The sequence below is a fragment of the Salvelinus alpinus genome, chromosome 8, assembly GCF_045679555.1.
Source record: "Salvelinus alpinus chromosome 8, SLU_Salpinus.1, whole genome shotgun sequence".
NCBI lineage: Eukaryota > Metazoa > Chordata > Actinopteri > Salmoniformes > Salmonidae > Salvelinus > Salvelinus alpinus.
Window position 1 is genome coordinate 52,215,263 of NC_092093.1, and position 27,547 is coordinate 52,242,809.

Here is a 27,547-nt window from a genome sequence, read left to right on the forward strand (position 1 = left end):
CTTTGGTATGACTCAACCAGGAAAGGATCTCAGGGCACTAACCACAAGGCTACTCATTCTCTATAGTTGAGTATAAACCATCATCTGTCACTCACATTCACATTCACTCTCTCTGTCTCTGTCTCTCTCTCTCTCTCTGTCTCTCTCTGTCTCTCTCTGTCTCTCTCTCTCTCTCTGTCTCTCTCTCTCTCTCTCTCTCTCTCTCTCTCTCTCTCTCTCTCTCTCTCTCTCTCTCTCTCTCTCTCTCTCTCTCTCTCTCTCTCTCTCTCTCTCTCTCTCTCTCTCTCTCTCTCTCTCTCTCTCTCTGTCCCTCTCTCTCTCTCTCCAGTATGTTCAGTACTCAGCAGTCTCCTACCCAGTTCACCCAGCAGCAGCAGACTAACGGGGGCGCGGCAATGTACAACGGCAACGGAATGAACCACAACGTCTCCATGGCAACCAACGCCAGCATGGGTCAGATGGCTGGACAGATGGACGTCACCTCACCTGAGATTACCTCCATGGGACAAGAACCGGTACACTACATAAAGCACACATAACCATTCATAAACAGTTATAACTATTAGAAACATACCCTGGGTATGTATACCAGGAACACTTTCCTAATACTTGTATTTGTCCAGCAAAATTATAGCATTTATACAATTTTGAAAACATTACAAAACATTCACAGCAGATTTCACAACACTCTGAGTCTTTGCCCTCAGGCCTCCACTCTACTACCACTTATCTACAACACCAGATCCATGTGTACGTGTGTGTGTATAGTGTGTATGTTATCATGTGTACGTGTGTCTCTGTGCGTGTCTGTCTGTCTGTCTGTCTGTCTGTCTGTCTGTCTGTCTGTCTCTTCACAGTCCCTGCTGTTCCGTAAGGTGTTTTTTTAATCTGATTCTACTGCTGCATCAGTTACCTGATGTGCAGGGTTGGGGAGAAATGGATTACATGTAACAGATTAACAAAACAATCATGTAACTGTAATCTGTTACGTTAATCAGCAAAAATATATTACTTGTTCATTATTTTAAGCTGTCTATCATTGTTTTTGAGACTTGTGAAGTGCATAGTGACCCTTTTGGCAAACTCCAAGCGGGTTGTCGTGTGCCTTTTACTGAGGAGTGGCTTCCATCTGACCACAACCATAAAGGCCTGATTGGTGGAGTGCTGCAGTGATGGTTGTCCTTCTGGCTGGTTCTCCCATCTCCACAGAGGAACTCTGGAGCTCTGTTAGAGTGACTATCGGGTTCTTGGTCACCTCCCTGACCAAGGCCCTTCTCCTCCGATTGCTCAGTTTGGCCGGGCGGCCAGCTCTAGGAAGAGTCTTGGTGGTTCCAAACTTCTTCCATTTAAGAATGATGGAGGCAACTGTGTTCTTGGGGACCTTCAATACTGCAGACATGTTTTGGTACCCTTCCCCAGATCTGTGCCTCGACACAATCCTGTCTCGGAGCTCTACGGACAATTCCTTTGACCTCATGGCTTGGTTTTTTCTCTGACATGCACTGTCAACTATGGGACCTTATATAGACAGGTGTGTCCCGTTCCAAATCATGTCCAATCAATTGAATTTACCACAGTTGGACATCTCAAGGATGACCAATGGAAACAGGATGCACCTGATCTCAATGTCGAGTCTCATAACAAAGTGTCTGAATATTTATGTAAATAAGGTATTTGTTTTAGAATTTCCTGTTTTCGCTTTGTCATTATGGAGTATTTTGTGTGTCGATTGATGAGGGGGGGGGGGGAAAGATTTGATACATTTTAGAATAAGGATTTAACGTATCAAAATGTGCAAAAAGTGTAAGGGTCTGAATACTTTCCGAATGCACTGTATGTAAACATGCATACAGTATACAGCTCATAGACAATAGTAGGGGTCTAATGAGGGTGCAAGTAAACTCCATGACCCCCCCCCCCCTGGAGAAGACCGCTGTGAGTGGCCCTATCATGACATAACATAGTGGTGATAAAGCTCAAGTCTTAACTGGTTCTAAACCAACGCCAAGGAGTTTAGTAGTAAACAGGAAAATGGGGATACGGTCCCGTATAGGATAAAAGCATTACAAGTAGGAATGCCTAATAGCAAGACCCAGGGTATATCCCGAATGGCAACCTATTACCTGTGGGGTCCTGGTCAAAAGTAGTGCACTACATGGAAAAGGGTGCCACTTAGGGTGCAGTTTCTGCCCGCCCTGCCTAGGCATGTATACTTAATTGCCCCCTTTCTCCCTACGACGTCTCGTGAATAATTTAGTCTAATTAGCTTTATGATGTAACAATGCTAAAGTTATGGGGCTTGACCCAGGCTGAGATGACGACGACGATGATGTAATTAGTAGTCGTGTGCACTTAGTAGTGGCCAGACTTGAGTAGTACACAAAATGGGTCTGCATCCCAAATTGGCGACCTATTCTCTATATAGTACGCTACTTTTAGGTGGCATTTGGGACGTACCCTGTGTTTTTAAAGGGCAGGTCCGTGTGGACTGTCCATCAGAGGGTTATCGCTGACGTTTATACCCTTTAATCATATGTCATTGGAAAGCTTAAATTCACAGCTATCCATCAGACACGTTTTGGGAATGTTCAGTTCAACAGAACTTTGACCTTTGACCTCTAGGGCACATATCAGAATTACCTGTATACATTATCTTTAAGAAATGTTGTTTTCCAAGTGGTTTTGTAAGGTCATAAAATTACCTTTTCAAAATGTATATATAATTTAATTTGAAAACACCAGCTATAACTTTTGTTTAAAAAATATATTTTTACATATAGTGCCATTGAAATTACAATGTTGGAAGCTTAGACATATAATTCCATGTAATGGGACAGTTGTGTGTTTTTGCATTTTAACGTTGGTGATGAAAGCACCACAATTCACACACACAGGTAGAACAAGGTTTTACAAAGATTTGTAGATATCCCAGAATTCACCCATTCCAAAAACATAGCTGTCCAATGACATGGAAATACATCATTAAGCGTTCAACATTCGGCCAAAGGCACAATATGGGCGATTTGTTATTTTAATTAATGGTTGCTGGTGCTTTTAAAGTTTGTTATATTATATACAATTTGAAAGGTCATTTAATGGCCTTTCAGAACCACTTGTCAAACAAAGTTTAAAATCTATCAGGGTTTCCTTTTTAAAGCCATTTAATACAGGTAATTCTGACTTAACAGCCTTGGTTTCTCTAATGACTGCCTCGCCTGGTTCACTATCTACTTCTCAGATGGAGTTCAGTGTGTCAAATCGGAGGGCCTGTTGTCCGGACCTCTGGCAGTCTCTATGGGGGTGCCACAGGGTTAAATTCTCGGGCCGACTCTTTTCTCTGTATATATCAGTGATGTTGCTCTTGCTGCTGGTGATTCCCTGATCGACCTCTATGCAGACGACACCATTCTGTATACATCTGGCCCTTCTTTGGACACTGTGTTAACAAACCTCCAAACGAGCTTCAATGCCATACAACACTCCTTCCGTGGCCTCCAACTGCTCTTAAATGCTAGTAAAACGAAATGCATGCTCTTCAACCGATCGCTGCCCGCACCCGCCCGCCCGAATAGCATCAATACTCTGGACGGTTCTAACTTGCCATCCGTTTTGTCACCAAAGCCCCATACTACCCAGCACTGCGACTTGTATGCTCTTGTTGGCTGGTCCTCGCTACATATTCGTCACCAAACCCACTGGCTCCAAGTCATCTATAAGTATTTGCTAGGTAAAGCCCCGCCTTATCTCAGCTCACTGGTCACCATAGCAACACCCACCCGTAGGACTTGCTCCAGCAGGTATATTTCACTGGTCACCCCCAAAGCAAATTCCTCCTTTGGCCGCCTTTCCTTCCAGTTCTCTGCTGCCAATGACTGGAACGAAATGCAAAAATCACTGAAGTTGGAGACTTATATCTCCCTCGCTAACTTTAAGCGTGAGCTGTCAGAGCAGCTCACAGATCACTGCACCTGTACACAGCCCATCTGTAAATAGCCCATCCAACCAACTACCTACCTCATCCCCACATTTGTTTTTCTGCTCTTTTGCACACCAGTATTTCTACTTGCACATCCTCATCTGCACATCTATCACTCCAGTGTAAATTGCTAAATTATAATTACTTCACCATTATTGGCCTATTTATTACCTTACCTCCTTACTTCATGTGCACACACTGTATACAGATTTTTCTATTGTATTATTGACTGTACGTTTGTTTATTCCATGTGTAACTCTGTGTTGTTGTTTGTGTCGCACTGCTTTGCTTTATCTTGACCAGGTCTCAGTTGTAAATGAGAACTTGTTCTCAACTGACCTACCTGGTTAAAAAAAGGTGAAATAAAAAATAATTAAATTAAATATACCCTAGAGGTCAAAGGCCAAAGTTCTGTTGATCTAAACATTCTGAAAATGTCTGATCGATAGCTGTGAGAATCTAAGCTTTCCAATGATATACAAGTAAAGGGATACTTCTGGATTTTGGCAATGAGGCCATTTTATCTACTTCCCCAGAGTCAGATGAACTCGTGGGATACCATTTTTGTCATTTTTGTCTCTGCATGCAGTTTGACGAAAGTTGCTAACTAGCGCTAGCACAATTGCTAACTAGTGTTAGCGCAATGCTAGTTAGCATTGGCTTGCGAAACTACCTCTAACTTCCTTCGTACTGGACACAGAGACATAAAAATGGTATCCAGGAGTTCATCTGACTCTGGGGAAGTAGATAAAGGGTGTATATTTGACAAAATCCCAAACTATCCCTTTAAAGGGTATAAGTGAGTAGTGACTTGGTGAATACTGACATTGTTTGTCATAGGGTGACAAATCCATTGCTGCACTGCTATCACACATTTTCCAACTTTAGGGACGTTGACCTTAAAAACAATTACAATGAGACATCGTCACCCCAAGTGACCGCGACGGCCCAATTTGGGGGGGGGGGGTCTGGCTCATGGTCAGTAAAGAGTCAGAATATAATGTTGTTGGCCTCTTCTGTTGCTTTTAAGTCTATTAACCCAGTATGAATATTTAACCAAGCAGCAGCAGACAGTTTGATTGTCTGTGAGCACTTCAGGCTGTTACGTTTAAAATCACTTGATTTATTCCAACGCCAAGCTATCGAAATTATACTGGCACTTAAATGATGTTAATTATTCAAAGCCGTCGACCATTAGTGTGAGTATAGAGGTGATTATGTTGAGGGTTGATACTCTGTTCATCTCCACTTGGTCAACTGTGTGGAGAGGTGAGTTTTTATCGTGAAATAACAATTTGATCAATCTATCTGAGTGTGTGTGAATTGGATGGGCATGTAAGAAGTATGTAATAAGTGTATGTGAAATGTATGTAATGAGTGTATGTGAAATGTATGTAATAAGTGTATGTGAAATGTATGTAATAAGTGTATGGGAAATGTATAATTGTATGGGAAATGTATGTATAAGTGTATGGGAAATGTATAAGTGTATGTGAAATGTATGTAATACGTGTATGGGAAATGTATGTAATTAAGTGTATGTAATAAGTGTATGTGAAATGTGTGTAATAAGTGTATGTGAAATGTGTGTAGTAAGTGTATGTGAAATGTGTGTATGTGAAATGTGTGTAATAAGTGTATGTGAAATGTGTGTAGTAAGTGTATGTGAAATGTGTGTATGTGAAATGTGTGTAATAAGTGTATGTGAAATGTGTGTAATAAGTGTATGTGAAATGTGTGTAGTAAGTGTATGTGAAACCACTCTCTTTCTTTGTCTTCATATGTTTACAGAAATACTGCTGACCCTGGTGGAGTGTTCAGCCAACCAGCACCTTGATGCTAATACCCAGGATCCAATGAGCTCGCTGGTTCATCTTCAACCAACCAATCAACCAACGGCTCTTTGAATGGACCTGGCAGTGTCCTGACCCAGCTCTACCCAGCCCAACCCGATCTCCAACCTCACCCACCTGGCAGTGTCCTGACCCAGCTCTACCCAGCCCAACCCGTTCTCCAACCTCACCCACCTGGCAGTGTCCTGACCCAGCTCTACCCAGCCCAACCCGTTCTCCAACCTCACCCACCTGGCAGTGTCCTGACCCAGCTCTACCCAGCCCAACCCGATCTCCAACCTCACCCACCTGGCAGTGTCCTGACCCAGCTCTACCCAGCCCAACCCGATCTCCAACCTCACCCACCTGGCAGTGTCCTGACCCAGCTCTACCCAGCCCAACCCGTTCTCCAACCTCACCCACCTGGCAGTGTCCTGACCCAGCTCTACCCAGCCCAACCCGTTCTCCAACCTCACCCACCTCACCCACCTGGCATTAACTGTGCCTCGTATCTACCCCTACTGGGAGGCTCACCCAGGACCCAGGGGTGAAGGGGGGAAGAGTACCCAGGGGTGAAGGGGGGGGGGGAGTACCCAGGGGTGAAGGGGGGGAGGGGGAGAGTAGCCAGGGGTGAAGGGGGGAGAGGGGGAGAGTAGCCAGGGGTGAAGGGGGGGAGAGGGGGATAGGTCAAAGATGGGACTTCTATTGGATTCATCCCAAATGGCGCCCTATTCCCTACGTAATGCACTTCTTTCGACTAGAGCCAGGGCCCTGGCCGAAAGTACCGCACTACACAGAGTTTAGGGAGGCAAGCCTAAAACGCCTAACGCCTCTCTAAAGGAGAACCCATGAGCCAGTCTCTGTCTGTCTGTCCAGCCTGCAGTCCCCTTAGTGTGACTAACGCTACGTTCATAACTAAGTGGAAAGGTGGACATACCAGTTTCTCGTTGAGAAATGCTAATTGGCTAATGGCCAACAAGCTGCGTCAAACCATCAACTAAAAAGTACAGCTTTGTAAAACAAATTATAGTGTTCAAAAACCTTTTTAATAGATTTATTTTTATAAATAATGTTTTGTTGCATTTAACTGCCATAAAAATGCTGTTATCGAGGTCGTTTCCTTTTGTAGGTGACGTCAGAGGTCAGCATGTGGGAAAAGGAGGAGCTCAGGGATGATGGATGAGTTTACCGCCAGTTTGAGGGGCGTTCAAGAGGATTTTTCCCAGTCATATGTGGTAAATACCACTTTCCCACTTGGTTATTGACGCAGAGTTACTGTAGGCCCCTTCCCATCTACTGTATGACTCTAGGCCCCTCCTCCTTCAAAAAGGCCCCTCCCCCTCTGGGTGATTGACAGTAGGCCCCTTCCCCTCTGGGTGATTGACAGTAGGCCCCTCCCCCTCTGGGTGATTGACAGTATGTACCTCGCCCTTTGTGTAGAGGCCCCTCCCCCTCTGGGTGATTGACAGTAGGCCCCTCCCCCTCTGGGTGATTGACAGTAGGCCCCTCCCCCTCTGGGTGATTGACAGTAGGCCCCTCCTCCTCTGGGTGATTGACAGTGGGCCCCTTCCCCTCTGGGTGATTGACAGTAGGCCCCTCCCCCTCTGGGTGATTGACAGTAGGCCCCTCCCCCTCTGGGTGATTTACAGTAGGCCCCTCCCCCTCTGGGTTGACTGACTGACTACTGGTGGCAGCGATGGGATCCTCCTCAGATGAATGTATTCCTCTGTGGTCAGCTGCCATCTCATCTCAAGAAAATGTAAACTGTTTTTTATTTTTTCACCTCGCTTGATCCCACCCTCTTCTTCGGGTTCCTCTCACGTTCTAACGCGTTCTACCTTCTAACGTTTTCTGCGTTCCACAATGGCAGCAAACTGACTCCAATGTTATGTTTTGGATCCTGGAGGACAGCGGAGGGAGGGAGCGGAGGGAGGGAGGGGAGGGAGGGAGCGGAGGGAGGGAGCGGAGGGAGGGAGGGAGCGGAGGGAGGGGGGGGGGGGAGGGAGGGAGCGGGGGGAGGGAGCGGAGGGAGGGAGCGGAGGGAGGGAGCGGAACAGCTAACTACTTTCAGCCGTTTTTGCCTTGTTGTAGTTTTTGTTGTTGTTGTTGTTTTCGTAATGATGATGAGTTTTCGTAATGATGATGAGTGAGGCTGACGAGAAATGGTCTGAAAACCGGTCTTGGAAAGCACAGTAGATTAATGGTTTGATTTTAAAATAACGCTTTGTATTATAATTAGACAAATTTAGTCCAAATGTTTATAGTGTATTAAATTAAGTTGTATTTTTCTGTATAGATTTTTAAATTATTTTAGATTTATTATCGTAGCAAACAACATGATTATTTGTAAAAGTGGTGAAAGTAAAAATGAACTTTCTGTCATATATATTCTATCAATTTGAAATGTTATGGATTTAACTTTTGATCCGGTAATTTCATCAGAAGTTATTGAAATGATATCATGCGGTTCAAGAAAGCCAAATACAGACAGATTGTACATACAAGTTAACAACAGAGTTCCATTTCCTATTTATTGTGTGTTTTCTCCCTGTCTGCTCTGGACTGCCATCTGCTATAAGAGAAGAGTGGTGTGTTTTGTGTTTGTTTGAGAAGAGAAGAGCCAGACCTTATCAGCAGTCTTTGGTATGGTACAGGAGGGAGGGGGGTTATCTTTGTCCAGGCTCTAGGGGGGGGGGGGGGGGGGGTGTAGGTGTAGGCCGATGGAAGGCTGTATATACAGTGTACAGATTATCGCTTGCTTCTCAGCCTTGAGCGTATAGCTAGCACCGCGATAGAAAGACGGGACAAAACTCAACACAGCCATATACAGTTATATAACTCAACAAAACTCAACACAGCCATACAGTTATATAACTCAACAGAACTCAACACAGCCATATACAGTTATAAAACTCAACAACACTATAGAATGGAATAAGTGTGCTTTCTATGTTGATTGGAGTCTTGGTGCTTCATACGAGCTGCTAGGTACAAACCGCTCTGGTCCGTCAGTGTGATGTAAGTAAACAAGCAATAACGAGTACTAAGAATCAATTATTTTTTTTCCCCTCTCTTTTTGTCATTTTTTATGTTTGTTTTGGTAGATTTTTTTGTACAGATTTTTTTCCTGGACATGTTATGCTCCGTGGTCCGTCAGACTCGGTATTAAAAAAAAAATGATACTTTTTTTACTGGTTTGTATTGAAAAACTCTAATCCAGATTAAACGTTCCTCTCAGATTATGCAGCAGAGCTGTCATGGGTTTAGAGACGACAGGGAGGGTAGTGTGGTGCTGAACCCTGGGTATTAGCCCTCATATTAACAGATAGGATGCATGATAAAATGGCACACTATTCCCTACATAGTGCACTACTTCTGACCAGAGCCCTATGGCATCATATTCCCCCGCCCCAACAGTAACTGATATGTTGACCAGTCCCTCTGGATCCTGTGTGCCTTTCGGGATGCAGCCATTCCCTCTCTGACCACACGTTTCTAGTAGGGGATAGAGCAGAGACCTATTGGGCCCTCATCCAATTCTTCTTTCCTTCCTTCCTTTAAGTAGTCACTTGGTATGCCATGACTGGATAGGTGACACACATGTAATGGTGCTGTGTCCCAAATGGCACCCTATGCTCTTTATAGTGCACTATTTTTTTGTCTGGGGCCAATAGGGATCTGGTCAAAAGTAGTGCACTATATAGGTAATACTGGATGGAGTCCACGGAATCAACTATGTGGTTCAGATGGCTGGAGGTTGGAGCGCGGTGCTAGGAGCACGGTGCTAGGAGCACGGCGCTAGGAGCACGGCGCTAAGAGCACGGTGCTAGTTGCACGGCGCTAGGAGCACGGTTCTAGGAGCACGGTTCTAGGAGCACGGTGCTAGGAGCACGGTTCTAGGAGCACGGTTCTAGGAGCACGGTGCTAGTTGCACGGCGCTAGGAGCACGGTTCTAGGAGCACGGTTCTAGGAGCACAGTGCTAGGAGCACGGTGCTAGGAGCACGGTGCTAGGAGCACGGTTCTAGGAGCAGAGATACATTCATGGAAGGGAAAGGAAGAATGCATGTTAAAGTGTATCAGGATCTCTGCCGCCCTGCCCTGACAGACAGACAGTGAATTAGCCATATTGTTTGAACTTTGACCTCAGGCAGTAAAACCAAATTTAAACAGATCCATTTACAATGACATCATATTCCCTCGCCCCTATAACGGGTATAATGATGTCATATTCCCTCGCCACTGTAACGGGTATAATGATGTCATCTTCCCTCGCCCCTGTAACGGTTATAATGATGTCATATTCCCTCGCCACTGTAACGGGTATAATGATGTCATATTCCCTCGCCCCTGTAACGGGTATAATGATGTCATATTCCCTCGCCCCTGTAACGGGTATAATGACGTCATATTCCCTCGCCCCTGTAATGGGTATAATGATGTCATATTCCCTCGCCCCTGTAACAGGTATCATGACGTCATATTCCCTCGTCCCTGTAATGGGTATAATGACATCATATTCCCTCGTCCCTGTAAGGGGGGATGGTGACATCATATTCCCTCGTCCCTGTAATGGGTATAATGACATCATATTCCCTCGTCCCTGTAATGGGGGATGGTGACATCATATTCCTTTCGTCCCTGTAATCGGGGATGTGACATCATATTCCCTCGTCCCTGTAATCGGGGATGGTGACATCATATTCCCTCGTCCCTGTAATCGGGGATGGTGACATCATATTCCCTCGTCCTTTTAACTGGTATAGTGGCTTTAGCTCCATTGTTGCATCAAAGTCACATTCCGATCTCAAAACGACATCCTCTAATCCTGACGTGTTGTAGCCTGGTCCCGTATATTTGTGTTCTTGCTTACTCCGTTGCTGCCAATGTCAACTCAATGTTGTCATGACAATTAGTGACAAGGAGTTGGCATGATGGCACAAACAGACGGGCGCTCATGCTAGCCATGTTGATATATCTGATGATGTTAAGCTAGACATTACTATGGAGGACAAGCCAAATATCCCATACCTTGTAAAAATTGGGTTATGAATTCTACCAGCCTTTCATTACAAAATGAAGGACAGAGGCGGACTTACTTATGTTTCATCAGTTTCAAATGAAACAGGCCCCAAACTGTTAAATCTGCCTCGGATAAAGAGCCTATTAGCAGCCCAGACAGCGTGACAGTCCATCACCCTCAGAGAAACATGCAACGCCATCTCGCTGTGTGTACAGCATAATACATGTATTTGATGAGGGTCTGAGATAAATTGAATGTATTTTCATGGCTGGCCTCAGATCAGAAGAGGCTGTAAAAGCTGCAACCCAGATGTATTGTCATGGCTGACCTCAGATCAGAAGAGGCTGTAAAAGCTGCGACCCAGATGTATTGTCATGGCTGACCTCAGATCAGAAGAGGCTGTAAAAGTGTTGGGCTACACCTCAAATGATATCCTATTCCTTATATAGAGTCCTATGGGCCTTGGTCAAAAGTTGTGCTCTATATATGTAATGAAGCCCCTTTGGGATGCAGCCCACCACTGAGAGAAGCTGTAAAAGACTGTTCTCATTGGATTGTTAGGTCTAGAACTGCACCCAAAACCTGATGGATTAAGTTACTCATAAGCCCTGGTCTGAGAACAGTTTTGATTTGTACTTCCCTAATGGTAACTGCTAGGATTGGCATGGAAAAAGCTGATCAGAGATCAGGGTCCGGTATCTATAAAACCAGTCAAAGTAGGAGTGTTGATCTAGGATCAATCTTTACATTATAATGAATGGACAAAGGATGGGACCTGATGATAGATCAGCATTTCGGGAAATACTTCTACTTTGCCCTAGCAGTCCCTTTGGACACTGAGGTACAATAGCACTTTGGAGCATAGGGATGCTATAATTTAGTGATTCTATGGGTATGGGGCTCTGTCTCTCAGAGAAGGGCTTATTCACATTGTTTTGGTGGTACGATTTATCACGATTTATCGCGATTTATCACGAGTTATCGATCACATTTTTGATAAAAGCCGGATGTCAGAACCAACCACTATCACCCCCCCCCCCCCTGCAAATTTCCAAAGATTTGTTAAGATTTTAAAATGAATACAAAGCCATGAGGTAATGCATTTTCTAAAAGCATTTGTATCAGTACTTGGAGCAAACAAAACTATTTGCCCCACCAAAAAAAATTATCATACAGACTTTGAATTTAAAACAATTTACGAAATAATTCCTCTATTTAACTTTAATTTTTTTTTTTAGATTTTTTGATATGTCCTGTTTTTGTATAGTCTGCTAATTTTCTTAGCGCTAAAATGCAAGAACCTTAATGCTAATAATCTAGCATATTGCCTTAGATTGTCTGTTCTCGTTCTTGTATATTATAAGGCTGTCTGTATTATATTTGTATTGTGATAATGTACATTATTAAATGGGTGATAAATCAATGCTCAACACATCTTAGTTGGTGGTGATGGGACTCACAGTAGTCTCTCTCTCTCTCTCTCTCTCTCTCTCTCTCATATCTGTGATTGGTTAAAGGCTGTATTTGCATAATTCCATTTCCCCTCGTCATAGAACTGTTTGTCAGTCGGACACTTTGTGTATGGAAAAAGATGATGCAATGGGATATTGCAGCAATATGTCATATATTCTATGGACTTTCTCTGGAGAATGAAAGCTTAGTTGTTAACCACTGCTCTGCGATGTATTCTTCCAGCCGTATTGTTCACTAGAAACATCACGCTGTTTGTTCGCTCACCCATCACGCATCAACGTTTTGTAATCTTTAGTGTTGAGCATTTTATGAAAAAGTTAGGTACACCGACATAAGTTTAAACACAGTTATATGCAAGTTGTTAACTAATAAGGCTTCGCTGATGCTATTTGCAATTTAATGTTGAATAAAAACCATTGTAAATAAAGAATTCTCTTATTGCAACATTGAATGTAGTCCCTCTATATTTTATATTTTAATATATTTGTATAGATGCTGCACTTGTTTGAGGGGAGATCTTGCAAGTCCACATTTCACTGGTCTTTTATCCATTACATTTGCTCACCTCCTGCGTCCTCTCACCTTCTTTTGACAAAAGGTCAAAGGTAATCGAGGAGAGTGAACGTGGATGAAAATGCGATCGCTTGAAATGAGACCGTCCTTCTCCACTTCCGCTTCATTAGCCAAATTACGTTTCACACGGGTGGATACCGAAACTAAATGTGTAAAGTGATAAAAAAAAACAAATTAAGTTATTTGTCCACGAAATTTTACAGTTACAAAGAAATAATTCGCGTATTGTTTTCAAAAGTGTGCATGTTTTTAATCCTCTGACAAAAAACTAAAGTTGATTCAAAGGGAGTGTGGCATATTTCAAACCTTTTCCACGGTCGGATACACATCAGTATTCTCGATGAAAGGTGGCTATCGAGGAGGACAAAAAAATCATGACCGCTTTGATGGAAACAGGAAGTTTCGGTACAATATTATAAATGCCGACAGGTAAATTGTTCGTTTGACATGGTGGGATCTTTTTATGTCGTTAAAAATTAATTATTAAAAAAAATGGCGGTGGAAACGCCTTTATGCGCAAATATTGATGTAATAACCATCATCATTTGGAGTCACGCGATGACTTGTTGTCTGGTCCTTCCCACTACGACTCGGGAAACCATGCAGTTTATGAGGCTACAGATGAAATAAGTTATGATGAACTTCACAGGGGGGGTGAAAATGCACGGTAATCTATGATGCTAATTTCAAATAAATATCGAGGGTCTTATTCTGGTGACATGCTTCACTGCCGTTTGACAAATAAAAATATTCCCTCATATCCATAATATTCTCATCATGTAGACTACCCGCACGGGATCTGCCAGCTGTTGGTTATGGAGCGCATGTGCCAAAACCAGATTAGGTACATTTGCTAATTAACAGTAGCAGTTTTTGTGACAAACTGTTGGTAGAGTTGAAAATGAGATGGAAACATTTTGTGTGCACTACTTCATCATACACTGATTTTTTATCCGCAAAAAAATACATTTGGTGGAAACACGACTTGTGGGGAAATGTCCATATTTCATTTCTGCACATTCTAGAGTATTCGCATGAAAATCTGTCGGCAATTGGATGGAAAACCTAGCTAGTGACATGATGATTGGTGCTTAGCTGCCAATTAATACATAAGAATGATCTTTCTCTTATCCATCTCATCGTATCAACGTTTCAACTTCATCAAGGAACTGTTGTTTAGATAGTTTGCGTGTAAACCAGATTGGGCAAATTTGCCATTTATCGCAACAAGTTGTGTGACAAAATCACTGACACGAGTGTAAAATGCAATGGAAACACATTAAACGTTGTTTTTTTTTATTTGGTACATGAGAACTTTAGTGCAAAAGTGTTTTTTGTGTGTGCCCCACGTCATCACGCACAGCCTTTTATCCACAAGTTCGTTTTGATGGAAACAAACCTCTGGTTGGAAATATTGAAATAACTCAAATCCGCATAAAGAAAATATGCGTATTTTCCCACCAGTGGTGTGTTTCCACCAAACTACCTTTTTCAAATAAAAATCTAAAGTTCTGCATGAAATCTTTGGATGGTTACTGATGAGGGTTTTTATGGTCGTCTGAATAATTCCTGACATTATTATAGGCCTGTTGGTTCTAACGGAAATCGATTCGTTCGTTTATAGCAGGGTTTCCCTGCTGTAAACGGCAGGTAGGTAGTCTAGTGGTTAGAGCGTTGGGCCAGTAACCGAAACATTGCTGGATTGTATCCCTGAGTTGACAAGGTAAAAATCTGTCGTTCTGCCCCCGAACAAGAAAGTTAACCCACTGTTCACCGTTAGGCTGTCATTGTAAATAAGAACTTGTTCTTAACTGACTTGCCTATTTAAATAAAGGTTACATTTTAAAATTAACTCGGTGCGGGTTTTGTTTTTTGCCCTAGCTGATAATTTTTTTTTTTTTTAACTGACTAGTAAAGTAAAGGTCACATTAAAAATATTTTAAAAAATAACTCGGTGCAGGTTTTGTTTTTGCACTCGCTGGTATTTAAAAAATGTTTTTTATACTAATCAAGTTTTGATAAATTTCATTCAGCTGTGTAGTGTTAGGGCAAAAACCAAAACATGCACCCTTTATGGTCCCATGGACCGAGTCTGGGAAACGCCGGTTTATAGGCTACTGCAAACACTTACGCCTATGGATTTTCTTCCCAGTGGCATAATAACAACACTTTACCTTAATAGTATTTTTTATTAACGGAATTAGGTGCATTTATACATTATGGAAGTAAGCAACATCATCGAATATTAGGCTACATAGGATTTCTGTGTCGACGTCCTTTTGTTTGTTTTTTTGTCAAACTAATGTTTTATAGGCAATATCCTCATCTTCCTCATTTATCAAAATAAAAGTAATGAGGAACATAAATCGAGTTGATGTTTGATTTTAAATTAAAGTTGTTGCTCGCAGTTTGGTTTGGGCTAACTGTAAACCTAACAAAATACTTGGTTTTTGTCCGACACGTTTTTTGCATTTTTAATGACAATGTAAAAACGTCTGTGTGCCCGCGCAATGCGTGTTGTAGGGGGGTTTGTAATATACCGTGAAAAGGTGAAATCCTCCTGGGGTTTGAGACGGAGTGACCCGAGCTGATCTCTGACCAATAGCAGGCAGAGACTAGAGCAGCGTCTCGAGACCTTTTATGAGCCGGTACACTTAGCGGTTCTGTATACAGCCTTCTGTTCAGTAGGACACAGAACAACAAACACACACAGACAGAAAGTATCCTACCACACCGGTCTCTCCTCTCTACTTTACCTTCATAGGATTATATTAACAATATGCCAAGCATATATCAACAAGTGTTGTAGACAAATATTCGGTTGTCTTTTGACACCCTCCAAAAAAATAAAATCTTTGAATTTGGAACGTGGGATGGATTCAACTACACCAATTTCAGACGTATGAATAATCTCCTCTGAGGTAAGACTGACATTTAAATTTCATATTTCGCACATTTTTTCAAAAACTGGTTTGAAATGTTATGATATTATTATTAGCCTACTGTGTGTAAAATCACTTTCAGGCAAACCATTTCCTCAGGCCTATGTTTATTGTAATCCTCATCACGTTAGTTTCTTATTTCTATAACAAATATTAAACAGATACATTATATGAAGTTCCTCATTGACCCTATTGTAACCCGTTAATAGCCATTGAACCGGGCTCGCCCAAAAACGCCTTAATGCTTTTTAAAGGAGTGGTGAGTTGTGATAGCTTCATTAATGTTGACCTCTGCCGCTGACCCGGTGTTCTTTAATTTGGGTGTCGTGACCCTGATTTGTCTCAGTTACTGCTGACTACCACCCACCCACTACTCGCCTTGTGACGGGGGGCCACGGCACCTACAACTCATCTTGCTCGTTTACAGGGATGCACAGTCAAGTACCAATTTAAAGTAGTTTACTTTGCAGGCACAAGCACCAATTTAAATATATTGATGAATATCCGTTGTGTGTTTTGCGAACTGGAAAAAAAGCCCCAAAAAAGCTGGTTTTAGATTGTAAGCTAAGTGCTGTGAATTCAGTAGGATGCTGTAGGCTACGTGCTTTCAATTCAGTAGGATGCTGTAGGCTAAGTGCTGTGAATTCATTAGGATGCTGTAGGCTAAGTGCTGTGAATTCAGTAGGATGCTGTAGGCTAAGTGCTGTGAATTCAGTAGGATGCTGTAGGCTAAGTGCTGTGAATTCAGTAGGATGCTGTAGGCTAAGTTCTGTGATTTCAGTAGGATGCTGTAGGCTAAGTGCTGTGAATTCAGTAGGATGCTGTAGGCTAAGTGCTGTGAATTCAGTAGGATGCAAAAAAAAAAAAAAATTTCGTTTGGTAAAAATTAGTGCTTTCCGGTGGAATATGTTCGTGAATTTGTAAAATGACGAAAAAAATGTGTAGCTTTTAATTTAATTAGCATCTAGGATTTTGGAAAATATGAATCTCTACATAAGTTCGATCTTGTTAAATTGATGTTGCTAAATAAGATTTTTATTATTAGCCAGTAGGTAGAAACAAAAACGTTTCCTATTGTGCGATAATTGAAATAAAACATTTTCTTTCGTTAATTGAAATGCCTATTGGGGATTCACACAGACATATTTTGATTGAAAAAATGTGCATGATTACAATGTTATTATCCTAAATGTATTTTGAGCAGAGATCCCTACAATCATACGTAATTTGTTCGTTACCTAAATATATTTACTTTACTGCTAAAGGATTTGATTATGTTCCCTATTTGAAATCTGTTTATTAATCTTCAAAAATACGATCAAATAAACTAGAGAGGTATATTTTCATTTCAAAAGCGAAAATATGTCAAATAAATCTGGAGATAGAGCTAAAATCTCTCCACCTCTTTCTCTCTCCAGGCAGAATAGCTCCACCATTCCGATTCAAATCATCCCAGATCGGCTCTGCCTCCTCGCCTGCTGTGATGTCTGTGTCTCTTTCCAGCATCCCCGCCGTGAAGGACAAGCCGTTCCACTCCAACCCCCTCAAAGGCAGCCCTGCCCGGGGCTCGGGTTACTACGCTGCCCCGCTGCCCGGAGCCCACCATTACATGGACATCTTCAGGAGCTCTCAGCATCCCCTCCACCCGCTCAAGTCTCTGGGACGGCTTGTTACGGACACCCAGGCAGTCATGCCGTTCAACTTCACCGCCGGTAACCCCTCATTCTTCGGCCACGGCGGCCACGCCGTTAACGTGCTCCATGAGCAGATTTTCAACGTGTCGAACATCCCGTATTTCAATCGGATGATGCCGGGAGTGGGACAAACGATTTACTCCAAGCACGAGGAGCTGGCGGCGGTGGTGACCGAGCACGCTACTGGGCCGTTATCAGACTTCAGCAGTCCCGCCTCGAGCGAGAGGTCTTCTGCTCACTCCGTCTCGCCGTCCAAAGCACGCTCGCTCCACCTCAGGGGAACCGAATTATCATCGAAGAAGACGCGCACTTATAGTTTCAGTGAGGACGATCTGTTCACGGTGCTGTACGGATATACCGGGAGACAAGAGCAGAATACCGGTCACGCTATCTCAGGAGTAGCCGGGAACTCAGGTAGACAGATAAAGCCTCTTGCATATCCCTGTCACCCAATTACCTTTGAAATGTTATCGAAACTGGGTCATTGTTCTTAAAAGAAAACGTGTGTTATTGCTTCAGCTGTCCTAACAGGTTTATGGTAGTGTAACACGTTTAAATAGTTAGATGCAATACACCTTTATTGCTTGCTATTGCTAATTGGGGCTGGAGATTCTTTCAGTTCATATAGACACTAATTCAGTTTTTCTAGCTGGGATTTGATGATCCTTGATTTATTTACTTTAGTCCATGTGTGTGACTATTTAACGAATAGTCTATATCATCAAACCAAACTGTCAATTCCAGGAGGTTTAATCTATGTCCGGATAAAACAGTCCATATCGTCCGTCATGTTCTGTTTGATTTGTTAGGCCCTAATGTTCATAATTGACCACCAATAGCATTGCTAACGTGAACATTCTCTTCAACAGTTTGTAACAGCGAGCTACTCACCTTGAATACTCAGGCGCTTGAACTTCCAGAAGGTAGGCCTCTCTCAATTCAATTCAAAGTTATTTATTGGCATGGGAAACATCTCTCTCTCTCCTTTCTCTCTCTGTTAGAATGTTCTGTTTGTACTTTGTGAAGTTGTGTAAAAGGGTGTTAAACTTTAACGTGTTTTCAAATGTCACTTCCAGAGTTAACTATCCAACAGACGAGTTACGGCAGTTTGTCCCACTACGGAGTTTTTGCGGTGAAGAACGCCGTCACCAAGGGAACCCGGTTCGGCCCATTTCAGGGGAAACTGGTCAATACGAGCGAGATCAAAACATATGACGACAACACTCTGATGTGGGAGGTCAGTTTAATTGCTTACTTAAGTACCTTAATATTGTGTGTGTTATTTATTTACTGTGAGCTAAAAGTTTAAACCTTTTTGTGTTTTTATTTGGTGAGTAAACCAGCCGTGCGTCAATGTCAATTTATGCGTAAATGTGGGTCTAGTACGAGATGCTAGATTACCAATTAATTCAAATCCCGTGTTGTCAAACAATTTCTACCCACATACATTTTCGTGCAATATTTTCTCTGTGTCCTTTAATCCAGGTGTTCGAGAACGGCCGGTTGAGTCACTTCGTGGATGGCCGGGGCTCTTCCGGTAACTGGATGTCGCTGGTGAAGTGCGCGCGCTTCCCGGAGGAGCAGAACCTGATCGCGTTACAGAGTAAGGGCCAGATCTTCTACGATGCCTGTAAGGAGGTCCAACCGGGACAGGAGCTGCTGGTCTGGTACGGGGACTGCTATGTTCAGTTCCTGGGGATTCCTCTCACTCTGAAAGACTCGCCAGAGGAGGGGAACGTTATGCTTCCACATGAAGGTAAGGACATTTAATATAGAATCAGATAATCAGAATTATCTTTATTCGAATAGAATATAATAACTTTATCTTCCCCGGTGGGAACTTTATTTGTCGAATTATTTTTACATAAACATCACTATGCTTTACTGGGCCTCATTCTCTTCTAGTCCGTATTATATTATTATATAATTTATATAATAAACACGTGTTTATTTGTAGAAGCAGCCTTGTCACTGAAAATCCACCATTTTGTTTTTATTTCAGATTCTGGAGAGGGTTTTAAGTGTGATCGGTGTGGCAAAGTGTTCGCCTATCAATACTACAGAGACAAGCATCTGAAGTACACGCGCTGCGTGGACCAGGGCGACCGGAAGTTCCCGTGTCACCTCTGCAACAGGTCGTTCGAGAAGAGAGACCGACTGAGGATTCATATCCTACACGTTCACGAGAAACACCGACCACATAAGGTAAAATGCCAAATAATTACTAAATAATACGAGTGGTGCTGAAAAACAGCTCCCTTTTGCATTAGGCTATAAGCCTACTTTCTCCCTAAATCTCTAGTTTGTTTTATATTTTACCCCCTTATTCAGTGTTAAATAACAGCACATTTCCCATAGGACCTACTTAATGTCTGCTGATTTCTCTCATCTCCCCTCTCCTCTGTTAGTGGAACATATAGAGGCCTGCTTTCCTCCTAAATCTGTAACTGAACGGTCACTCAAATCAAATGTTATTGGTCACATACACGTGTTTAGCAGATGTTATTGCGGGTGTAGCGAAATGCTTGTGTTTCTAGCTCCAACAGTGCAGTAATATTTAACAAGTAATATCTAACCATTTCTCAACATATACCCAATACACACACATCTAAGTAAAGGAATGGAATTAAGAATATATAAATATATGGATGAGCGATGTCAGAGCGACATAGACTAAGATACAGATACTAAGGTACAGTAGTCTTAGTGTACTCAGTGTTGTACTCAACGTGTCACCTGTCTCTTCACAGTGTTCGGTGTGCGGAAAGAGTTTCTCTCAGTCCTCCAGTCTCAACAAACACATGCGGGTGCACTCAGGAGAGCGACCCTACAAGTGTGTCTACTGTAACAAGGTAAGCATGGAAGAGAGTGTGTGTCTACTGTAACAAGGTAAGCATGGAAGAGAGTGTGTGTCTACTGTAACAAGGTAAGCATGGAAGAGAGTGTGTGTCTACTGTAACAAGGTAAGCATGGAAGAGAGTGTGTGTCTACTGTAACAAGGTAAGCATGGAAGAGAGTGTGTGTCTACTGTAACAAGGTAAGCATGGAAGAGAGTGTGTGTCTACTGTAACAAGGTAAGCATGGAAGAGAGTGTGTGTCTACTGTAACAAGGTAAGCATGGAAGAGAGTGTGTGTCTACTGTAACAAGGTAAGCATGGAAGAGAGTGTGTGTCTACTGTAACAAGGTAAGCATGGAAGAGAGTGTGTGTCTACTGTAACAAGGTAAGTGTAGTAGAACAGAGTGTGTCTACTGTAACAAGGTAAGTGTAGTAGAACAGCTTGTGTCTACTGTAACAAGGTAAGTGTAGTAGAACAGGGTGTGTCTACTGTAACAAGGTAAGTGTAGTAGAACAGCTTGTGTCTACTGTAACAAGGTAAGTGTAGTAGAACAGAGTGTGTCTACTGTAACAAGGTAAGTGTAGAACATAGTGTCTACTGTAACAAGGTACGTGTAGTAGAACAGCTTGTGTCTACTGTAACAAGGTAAGTGTAGTAGAACAGGGTGTGTCTACTGTAACAAGGTACGTGTAGTAGAACAGCTTGTGTCTACTGTAACAAGGTAAGTGTAGTAGAACAGAGTGTGTCTACTGTAACAAGGTAAGTGTAGTAGAACAGGGTGTGTCTACTGTAACAAGGTAAGTGTAGTAGAACAGAGTGTGTCTACTGTAACAAGGTAAGTGTAGTAGAACAGAGTGTGTCTACTGTAACAAGGTAAGTGTAGAACAGAGTGTGTCTACTGTAACAAGGTAAGTGTAGTAGAACAGAGTGTGTCTACTGTAACAAGGTAAGTGTAGTAGAACAGAGTGTGTCTACTGTAACAAGGTAAGTGTAGTAGAACAGGGTGTGTCTACTGTAACAAGGTAAGTGTAGTAGAACAGAGTGTGTCTACTGTAACAAGGTAAGTGTAGTAGAACAGAGTGTGTCTACTGTAACAAGGTAAGTGTAGTAGAACAGGGTGTGTCTACTGTAACAAGGTAAGTGTAGTAGAACAGAGTGTGTCTACTGTAACAAGGTAAGTGTAGTAGAACAGAGTGTGTCTACTGTAACAAGGTAAGTGTAGAACAGAGTGTGTCTACTGTAACAAGGTAAGTGTAGTAGAACAGAGTGTGTCTACTGTAACAAGGTAAGTGTAGTAGAACAGAGTGTGTCTACTGTAACAAGGTAAGTGTAGTAGAACAGAGTGTGTCTACTGTAACAAGGTAAGTGTAGTAGAACAGAGTGTGTCTACTGTAACAAGGTAAGTGTAGTAGAACAGGGTGTGTCTACTGTAACAAGGTAAGTGTAGTAGAACAGAGTGTGTCTACTGTAACAAGGTAAGTGTAGTAGAACAGAGTGTGTCTACTGTAACAAGGTAAGTGTAGTAGAACAGGGTGTGTCTACTGTAACAAGGTAAGTGTAGTAGAACAGAGTGTGTCTACTGTAACAAGGTAAGTGTAGTAGAACAGAGTGTGTCTACTGTAACAAGGTAAGTGTAGAACAGAGTGTGTCTACTGTAACAAGGTAAGTGTAGTAGAACAGAGTGTGTCTACTGTAACAAGGTAAGTGTAGTAGAACAGAGTGTGTCTACTGTAACAAGGTAAGTGTAGTAGAACAGAGTGTGTCTACTGTAACAAGGTAAGTGTAGTAGAACAGAGTGTGTCTACTGTAACAAGGTAAGTGTAGTAGAACAGAGTGTGTCTACTGTAACAAGGTAAGTGTAGTAGAACAGTGTGTGTCTACTGTAACAAGGTAAGTGTAGTAGAACAGAGTGTGTCTACTGTAACAAGGTAAGTGTAGTAGAACAGTGTGTGTCTACTGTAACAAGGTAAGTGTAGTAGAACAGGGTGTGTCTACTGTAACAAGGTAAGTGTAGTAGAACAGAGTGTGTCTACTGTAACAAGGTAAGTGTAGTAAAACAGGGTGTGTCTACTGTAACAAGGTAAGTGTAGTAGAACAGAGTGTGTCTACTGTAACAAGGTAAGTGTAGTAGAACAGAGTGTGTCTACTGTAACAAGGTAAGTGTAGTAGAACAGAGTGTGTCTACTGTAACAAGGTAAGTGTAGTAGAACAGAGTGTGTCTACTGTAACAAGGTAAGTGTAGTAGAACAGGGTGTGTCTACTGTAACAAGGTAAGTGTTGTAGAACAGAGTGTGTCTACTGTAACAAGGTAAGTGTAGTAGAACAAAGTGTGTCTACTGTAACAAGGTAAGTGTAGTAGAACAGGGTGTGTCTACTGTAACAAGGTAAGTGTAGTAGAACAGGGTGTGTCTACTGTAACAAGGTAAGTGTAGTAGAACAGGGTGTGTCTACTGTAACAAGGTAAGTGTAGTAGAACAGGGTGTGTCTACTGTAACAAGGTAAGTGTAGTAGAACAGGGTGTGTCTACACTAACAAGGTAAGTGTAGAACAGAGTGTGTCTACTGTAACAAGGTAAGTGTAGTAGAACAGGGTGTGTCTACTGTAACAAGGTAAGTGTAGTAGAACAGGGTGTGTCTACTGTAACAAGGTAAGTGTAGTAGAACAGGGTGTGTCTACTGTAACAAGGTAAGTGTAGTAGAACAGGGTGTGTCTACTGTAACAAGGTACGTGTAGTAGAACAGGGTGTGTCTACTGTAACAAGGTAAGTGTAGTAGAACAGGGTGTGTCTACACTAACAAGGTAAGTGTAGTAGAACAGGGTGTGTCATCGAGTTGGTGGGCGGGGAGGTTGGCAGACCCCGATCTCACCATTTAGAAGCTTCCTCATTTCATGGTGCATTTTGGTGCGAGCGCCCTCGTTATTGTCTCCCGGTGTAGGCACGCTCCACCGAGACACTTCCATGGTGATTAGCGCCAGATGTACCCCCACCCACCCACCCACACTATTGTTCCCCCACGCCCCGAGATTACGCTCTGAATTTACGGCTCTATGAGGAACAGACGTTTTCTTTGTTATTAGTAGGACACAACAACCTCCTCCTGAGTTTTATGTCGCCTGCTTTGTTTAACCCAAATCCCCTGTTTAACAATGATACGTTAGACTATATGCTAGTTATCTGCTCTTTTTTAAAATCTTCTCTAAATGAAAAGGTATTAGAAATCGAATTGAATCCAGATTTTCGATTACAGAGCATGAATGTGCCAGGCCTGCATTTGGTTGCCAGTCTATTGCTGTATTGGCCAACGCGTAGTCTTTTCAAACAACCAATGGCTATCAAAGTATCCCGTTCTATCAGAACCGTAGACCTTATTGACTCCACTCATGTTCTCAAACTTCTATGTCCTCTACGTTTGTTCTAGGCCTTCACCGCTTCCAGCATCCTGCGCACGCACATCCGCCAGCACTCCGGAGAGCGGCCGTTCAAGTGTAAACACTGCGGGAGAGCCTTTGCCTCGCACGCCGCGCACGACAGCCACGTCCGACGCACCCACGCCAACGATAAGCTGTATCCGTGCGACGTGTGTGGCAGCACCTTCCAAGAAGCGGCAGAACTCAAGAACCACACGAAGAGTCACAAAAGTAAGATCTGATTGTCAAAAGATAATGAAAAAATAGGACACGTGTTTGCTTGTACCAAGGTCTAAGGCCTATATCTTGAGTGAAAAAAAACAAAAATCACTGGACGAATATAGAAATATAATGCTGACTTATGTGTCTAACCTAAATGGCCTAATATATATGGATGCTTCTTCTAAAATGTTATATTTACGTTATTGACAGAAGGCCCTCTGTCGGAAACCGCAGTTCCTCCTGTCATCTCACTAAACGGATCTTTGGAGGATACGACAACGATGTTTTCATTCACCAAGGACTGCAGGACGCAAAGACTGACGGAGGAGAACTTTTACACGGGCTTGACGATTCTGAACCCAGAATATCGACCCTGGAATTAAACCCGTTCCATAGAATGATCATTTATTATTCTAGAATTCTGTTAAGGAAAATATCAAGAAGAGCTCAAATAACACGTCCAAACAGCGACATGTTTTATGTTTTTAGAATAATAACTATTGCGAAAATATATTTAATACAACGTTACTGTATTGTATGACACACTGTAAATTGTTTTTGTCCAATTTATTTATTTATTTGAATCTGTTTTTTTTTGGTGTGGGAATAATACGTGTTGTCTGTGGCTAAACACTTCTGTTATTAGTGGGATTTAGTTATTATTGGTGTTGGTCAATGAAGCCTAATAATGCAAGATTTTAACGAAATGTTACGTTTATTCACGTTCGTGATCACAAGTTCTTATAGTTCACATTTAAATAAGCTTGGATTAGTGTTATTTAGGATAAATACTGTATAAACGTTTTGCATTTATACGTACATCCCCAATCAACGTTTATCAATTTAAACGTGTTTATTTATCTGCATACAATATTTATCATACTACCTCTAGTTAAAGTCATCCTATTTCACTGTCAGATAGCTAACAGTTTTTTAGTTTTTTTTTAACGTTTGACTGTTTGTTAGTCGTGTCTTGTAGGCTGCAAAAGCAGTCACTGTAATGTGTATCTGTATTTCATTGTTAAAAAAACATCGGCTGTCTAATAAATATGAATTAAATAATAGCATGAAATAAACAAAGTCAAGATTGGGTTCGTTTGTTTGTCAAGATATTGCCTTTGATTAGTTAACAAACATTATTCGCATCGAACAAGGACGATTGATGTTGATTTTACAATCTAATTTGCTACATAAATTTTTTTCGGGGGGGGGGGGGGGTACATTTAATCCATCGAACATACTGTAAGAAATAGCTAAAATATCGAAAAACAATGATATTCAATTCTGGTGAGACTATATTCAATGGTTTTCGTTCCTGAAAATAATTCCACAAATATCCTCATATATAATTCATTCTATAGAATCTATGGAGTTGAATAGCTGTGTGTGATTCATTTTCGATGATTCCAAGACTTAAGAGTAGAGCAATAACATCTACACATTCAGGTGACGGTTTAGCTTTTGACATTTACAAACACATTTCAGTCCGACTTCATTTCATGCTCAGTAAAAAAAAAAAAAAAATTCGACCGTTCCAACCCCCGGAAGCAGAGTAGCGATGTCACTGTATAACGGGCTTTAACGTACCATTTAAGGATACCAATTCGTTACTTTAGTTGTATCACATATTAGAATGATTCTCGTTTCATTTAACAAGACCCAATCCATAATTTTCTCTCTCCCTCATGGGAGAAAGGAGACTTCCTTCAGTTCCACCTGAGCGGTCTCAGCAGTGGCCTACACAATTCAACAGTGTGTGTTCCAAGTGTGCCCTTTTCAGACAGCGGGGAGGATAGTGTGTGTGTGTCTCTGCGTGTGTGACGGGTTAGGGGGATGCTGGCAGTGGGAAAATGAACAAACCCCAGTAGGACCAAATGAAGTGGCAATGTGGTGGTCTGAGGGCCAGGGGACAGTGAGGTAGTCTGAGGGCCAGGGGACAGTGGGCTAGGGAGGAGAGACAGTGAGGTAGTCAGTGGGCTAGGGGACAGTGGGCTGGGGAGGAGAGACAGTGAGGTAGTCAGTGGGCTAGGGGACAGTGGGCTGGGGAGGAGAGACAGTGAGGTAGTCTGAGGGCCAGGGGACAGTGGGCTGGGGAGGAGAGACAGTGAGGTAGTCAGTGGGCTAGGGGACAGTGGGCTGGGGAGGAGAGACAGTGAGGTAGTCTGAGGGCCAGGGGACAGTGGGCTGGGGAGGAGAGACGGTGAGGTAGTCAGTGGGCTAGGGGACAGTGGGCTGGGGAGGAGAGACAGTGAGTTGGTCTGAGGGCCAGGGGACAGTGGGCTGGGGAGGAGAGACGGTGAGTTGGTCTGAGGGCCAGGGGACAGTGGGCTGGGGAGGAGAGACGGTGAGGTAGTCAGTGGGCTAGGGGACAGTGGGCTGGGGAGGAGAGACAGTGAGGTAGTCTGAGGGCCAGGGGACAGTGGGCTGGGGAGGAGAGACGGTGAGTTGGTCTGAGGGCCAGGGGACAGTGGGCTGGGGAGGAGAGACGGTGAGTTGGTCTGAGGGCCAGGGGACAGTGGGCTGGGGAGGAGAGACAGTGAGGTAGTCTGAGGGCCAGGGGACAGTGGGCTGGGGAGGAGAGACAGTGAGTTGGTCTGAGGGCCAGGGGACAGTGGGCTGGGGAGGAGAGACGGTGAGGTAGTCAGTGGGCTAGGGGACAGTGGGCTGGGGAGGAGAGACAGTGAGGTAGTCTGAGGGCCAGGGGACAGTGGGCTGGGGAGGAGAGACAGTGAGGTAGTCAGTGGGCCAGGGGACAGTGGGCTGGGGAGGAGAGACAGTGAGTTGGTCTGAGGGCCAGGGGACAGTGGGCTGGGGAGGAGAGACAGTGAGTTAGTCTGAGGGCCAGGGGACAGTGGGCTAGGGAGGAGAGACAGTGAGTTAGTCTGAGGGCCAGGGGACAGTGGGCTGGGGAGGAGAGACAGTGAGGTAGTCTGAGGGCCAGGGGACAGTGGGCTGGGGAGGAGAGACAGTGAGGTAGTCAGTGGGCCAGGGGACAGTGGGCTGGGGAGGAGAGACAGTGAGGTAGTCAGTGGGCCAGGGGACAGTGGGCTGGGGAGGAGAGACAGTGAGGTAGTCAGTGGGCCAGGGGACAGTGGGCTGGGGAGGAGAGACAGTGAGGTAGTCAGTGGGCCAGGGGACAGTGGGCTGGGGAGGAGAGACAGTGAGGTAGTCAGTGGGCCAGGGGACAGTGGGCTGGGGAGGAGAGACGGTGAGTTGGTCTGAGGGCCAGGGGACAGTGGGCTGGGGAGGAGAGACGGTGAGTTGGTCTGAGGGCCAGGGGACAGTGGGCTAGGGAGGAGAGACGGTGAGGTAGTCAGTGGGCTAGGGGACAGTGGGCTGGGGAGGAGAGACGGTGAGGTGGTCTGAGGGCCAGAGGACAGTGGGCTGGGGAGGAGAGACAATGGGGCTGCAGGATACAGACACAAATACAGTCCCAATGACATCTGCTCCTCTCCCCTCCCCTCCCTCCCTTCTCCCCTCTGCTCCTCTCTTACTATCCCTTAACCTCACCTTAACCCTCCGCCCTCTGCTCTTCTCTGACTGTCTCTTACCCTCACCTTAACCCTCT

At 43.4% G+C, this 27,547-nt stretch overlaps 2 protein-coding genes across 4 annotated transcripts in view; both read left to right on the plus strand.

Annotated features, from left to right (window-relative positions):
* Positions 1-6,373, plus strand: part of LOC139583259 (nuclear receptor coactivator 2-like) — a 242,172-nt gene extending 235,799 nt beyond the window's left edge. For all 3 annotated transcript variants that reach the window (XM_071414135.1, XM_071414136.1, XM_071414137.1), the window contains exons 21-22: positions 329-515; positions 5,768-6,373. In XM_071414135.1, the coding sequence (XP_071270236.1) occupies positions 329-515; positions 5,768-5,779 (199 nt within the window). In that variant the 3' untranslated portion in view covers positions 5,780-6,373. The remainder of the gene's footprint in view (positions 1-328; positions 516-5,767) is intronic.
* Positions 6,374-17,252: 10,879 nt separating this feature from the next.
* On the plus strand, positions 17,253-25,070 carry prdm14 (PR domain containing 14). The gene is made up of 8 exons (XM_071414138.1): positions 17,253-17,925; positions 18,381-18,434; positions 18,588-18,748; positions 18,997-19,267; positions 19,514-19,716; positions 20,262-20,363; positions 23,769-23,988; positions 24,190-25,070. The coding sequence occupies exons 1-8, from the start codon at positions 17,301-17,303 to the stop codon at positions 24,360-24,362; spliced, it is 1,809 nt and encodes a 602-aa protein (XP_071270239.1). The 5' UTR covers positions 17,253-17,300; the 3' UTR covers positions 24,363-25,070.
* The last annotated feature ends 2,477 nt before the right edge of the window (positions 25,071-27,547 follow it).

What these genes read in the sequence shown, in the direction of transcription:
- prdm14 (XM_071414138.1), top strand. Translation starts at nt 17,301, where the DNA reads ATGTCTGTGTCTCTTTCCAGCATCCCCGCCGTGAAGGACAAGCCGTTC. An exon ending in ACAACACTCTGATGTGGGAG is followed by an intron (nt 18,749 to 18,996) that starts GTCAGTTTAATT and finishes CCTTTAATCCAG; the next exon opens with GTGTTCGAGAACGGCCGGTT. An exon ending in CGTTATGCTTCCACATGAAG is followed by an intron (nt 19,268 to 19,513) that starts GTAAGGACATTT and finishes TTTTTATTTCAG; the next exon opens with ATTCTGGAGAGGGTTTTAAG.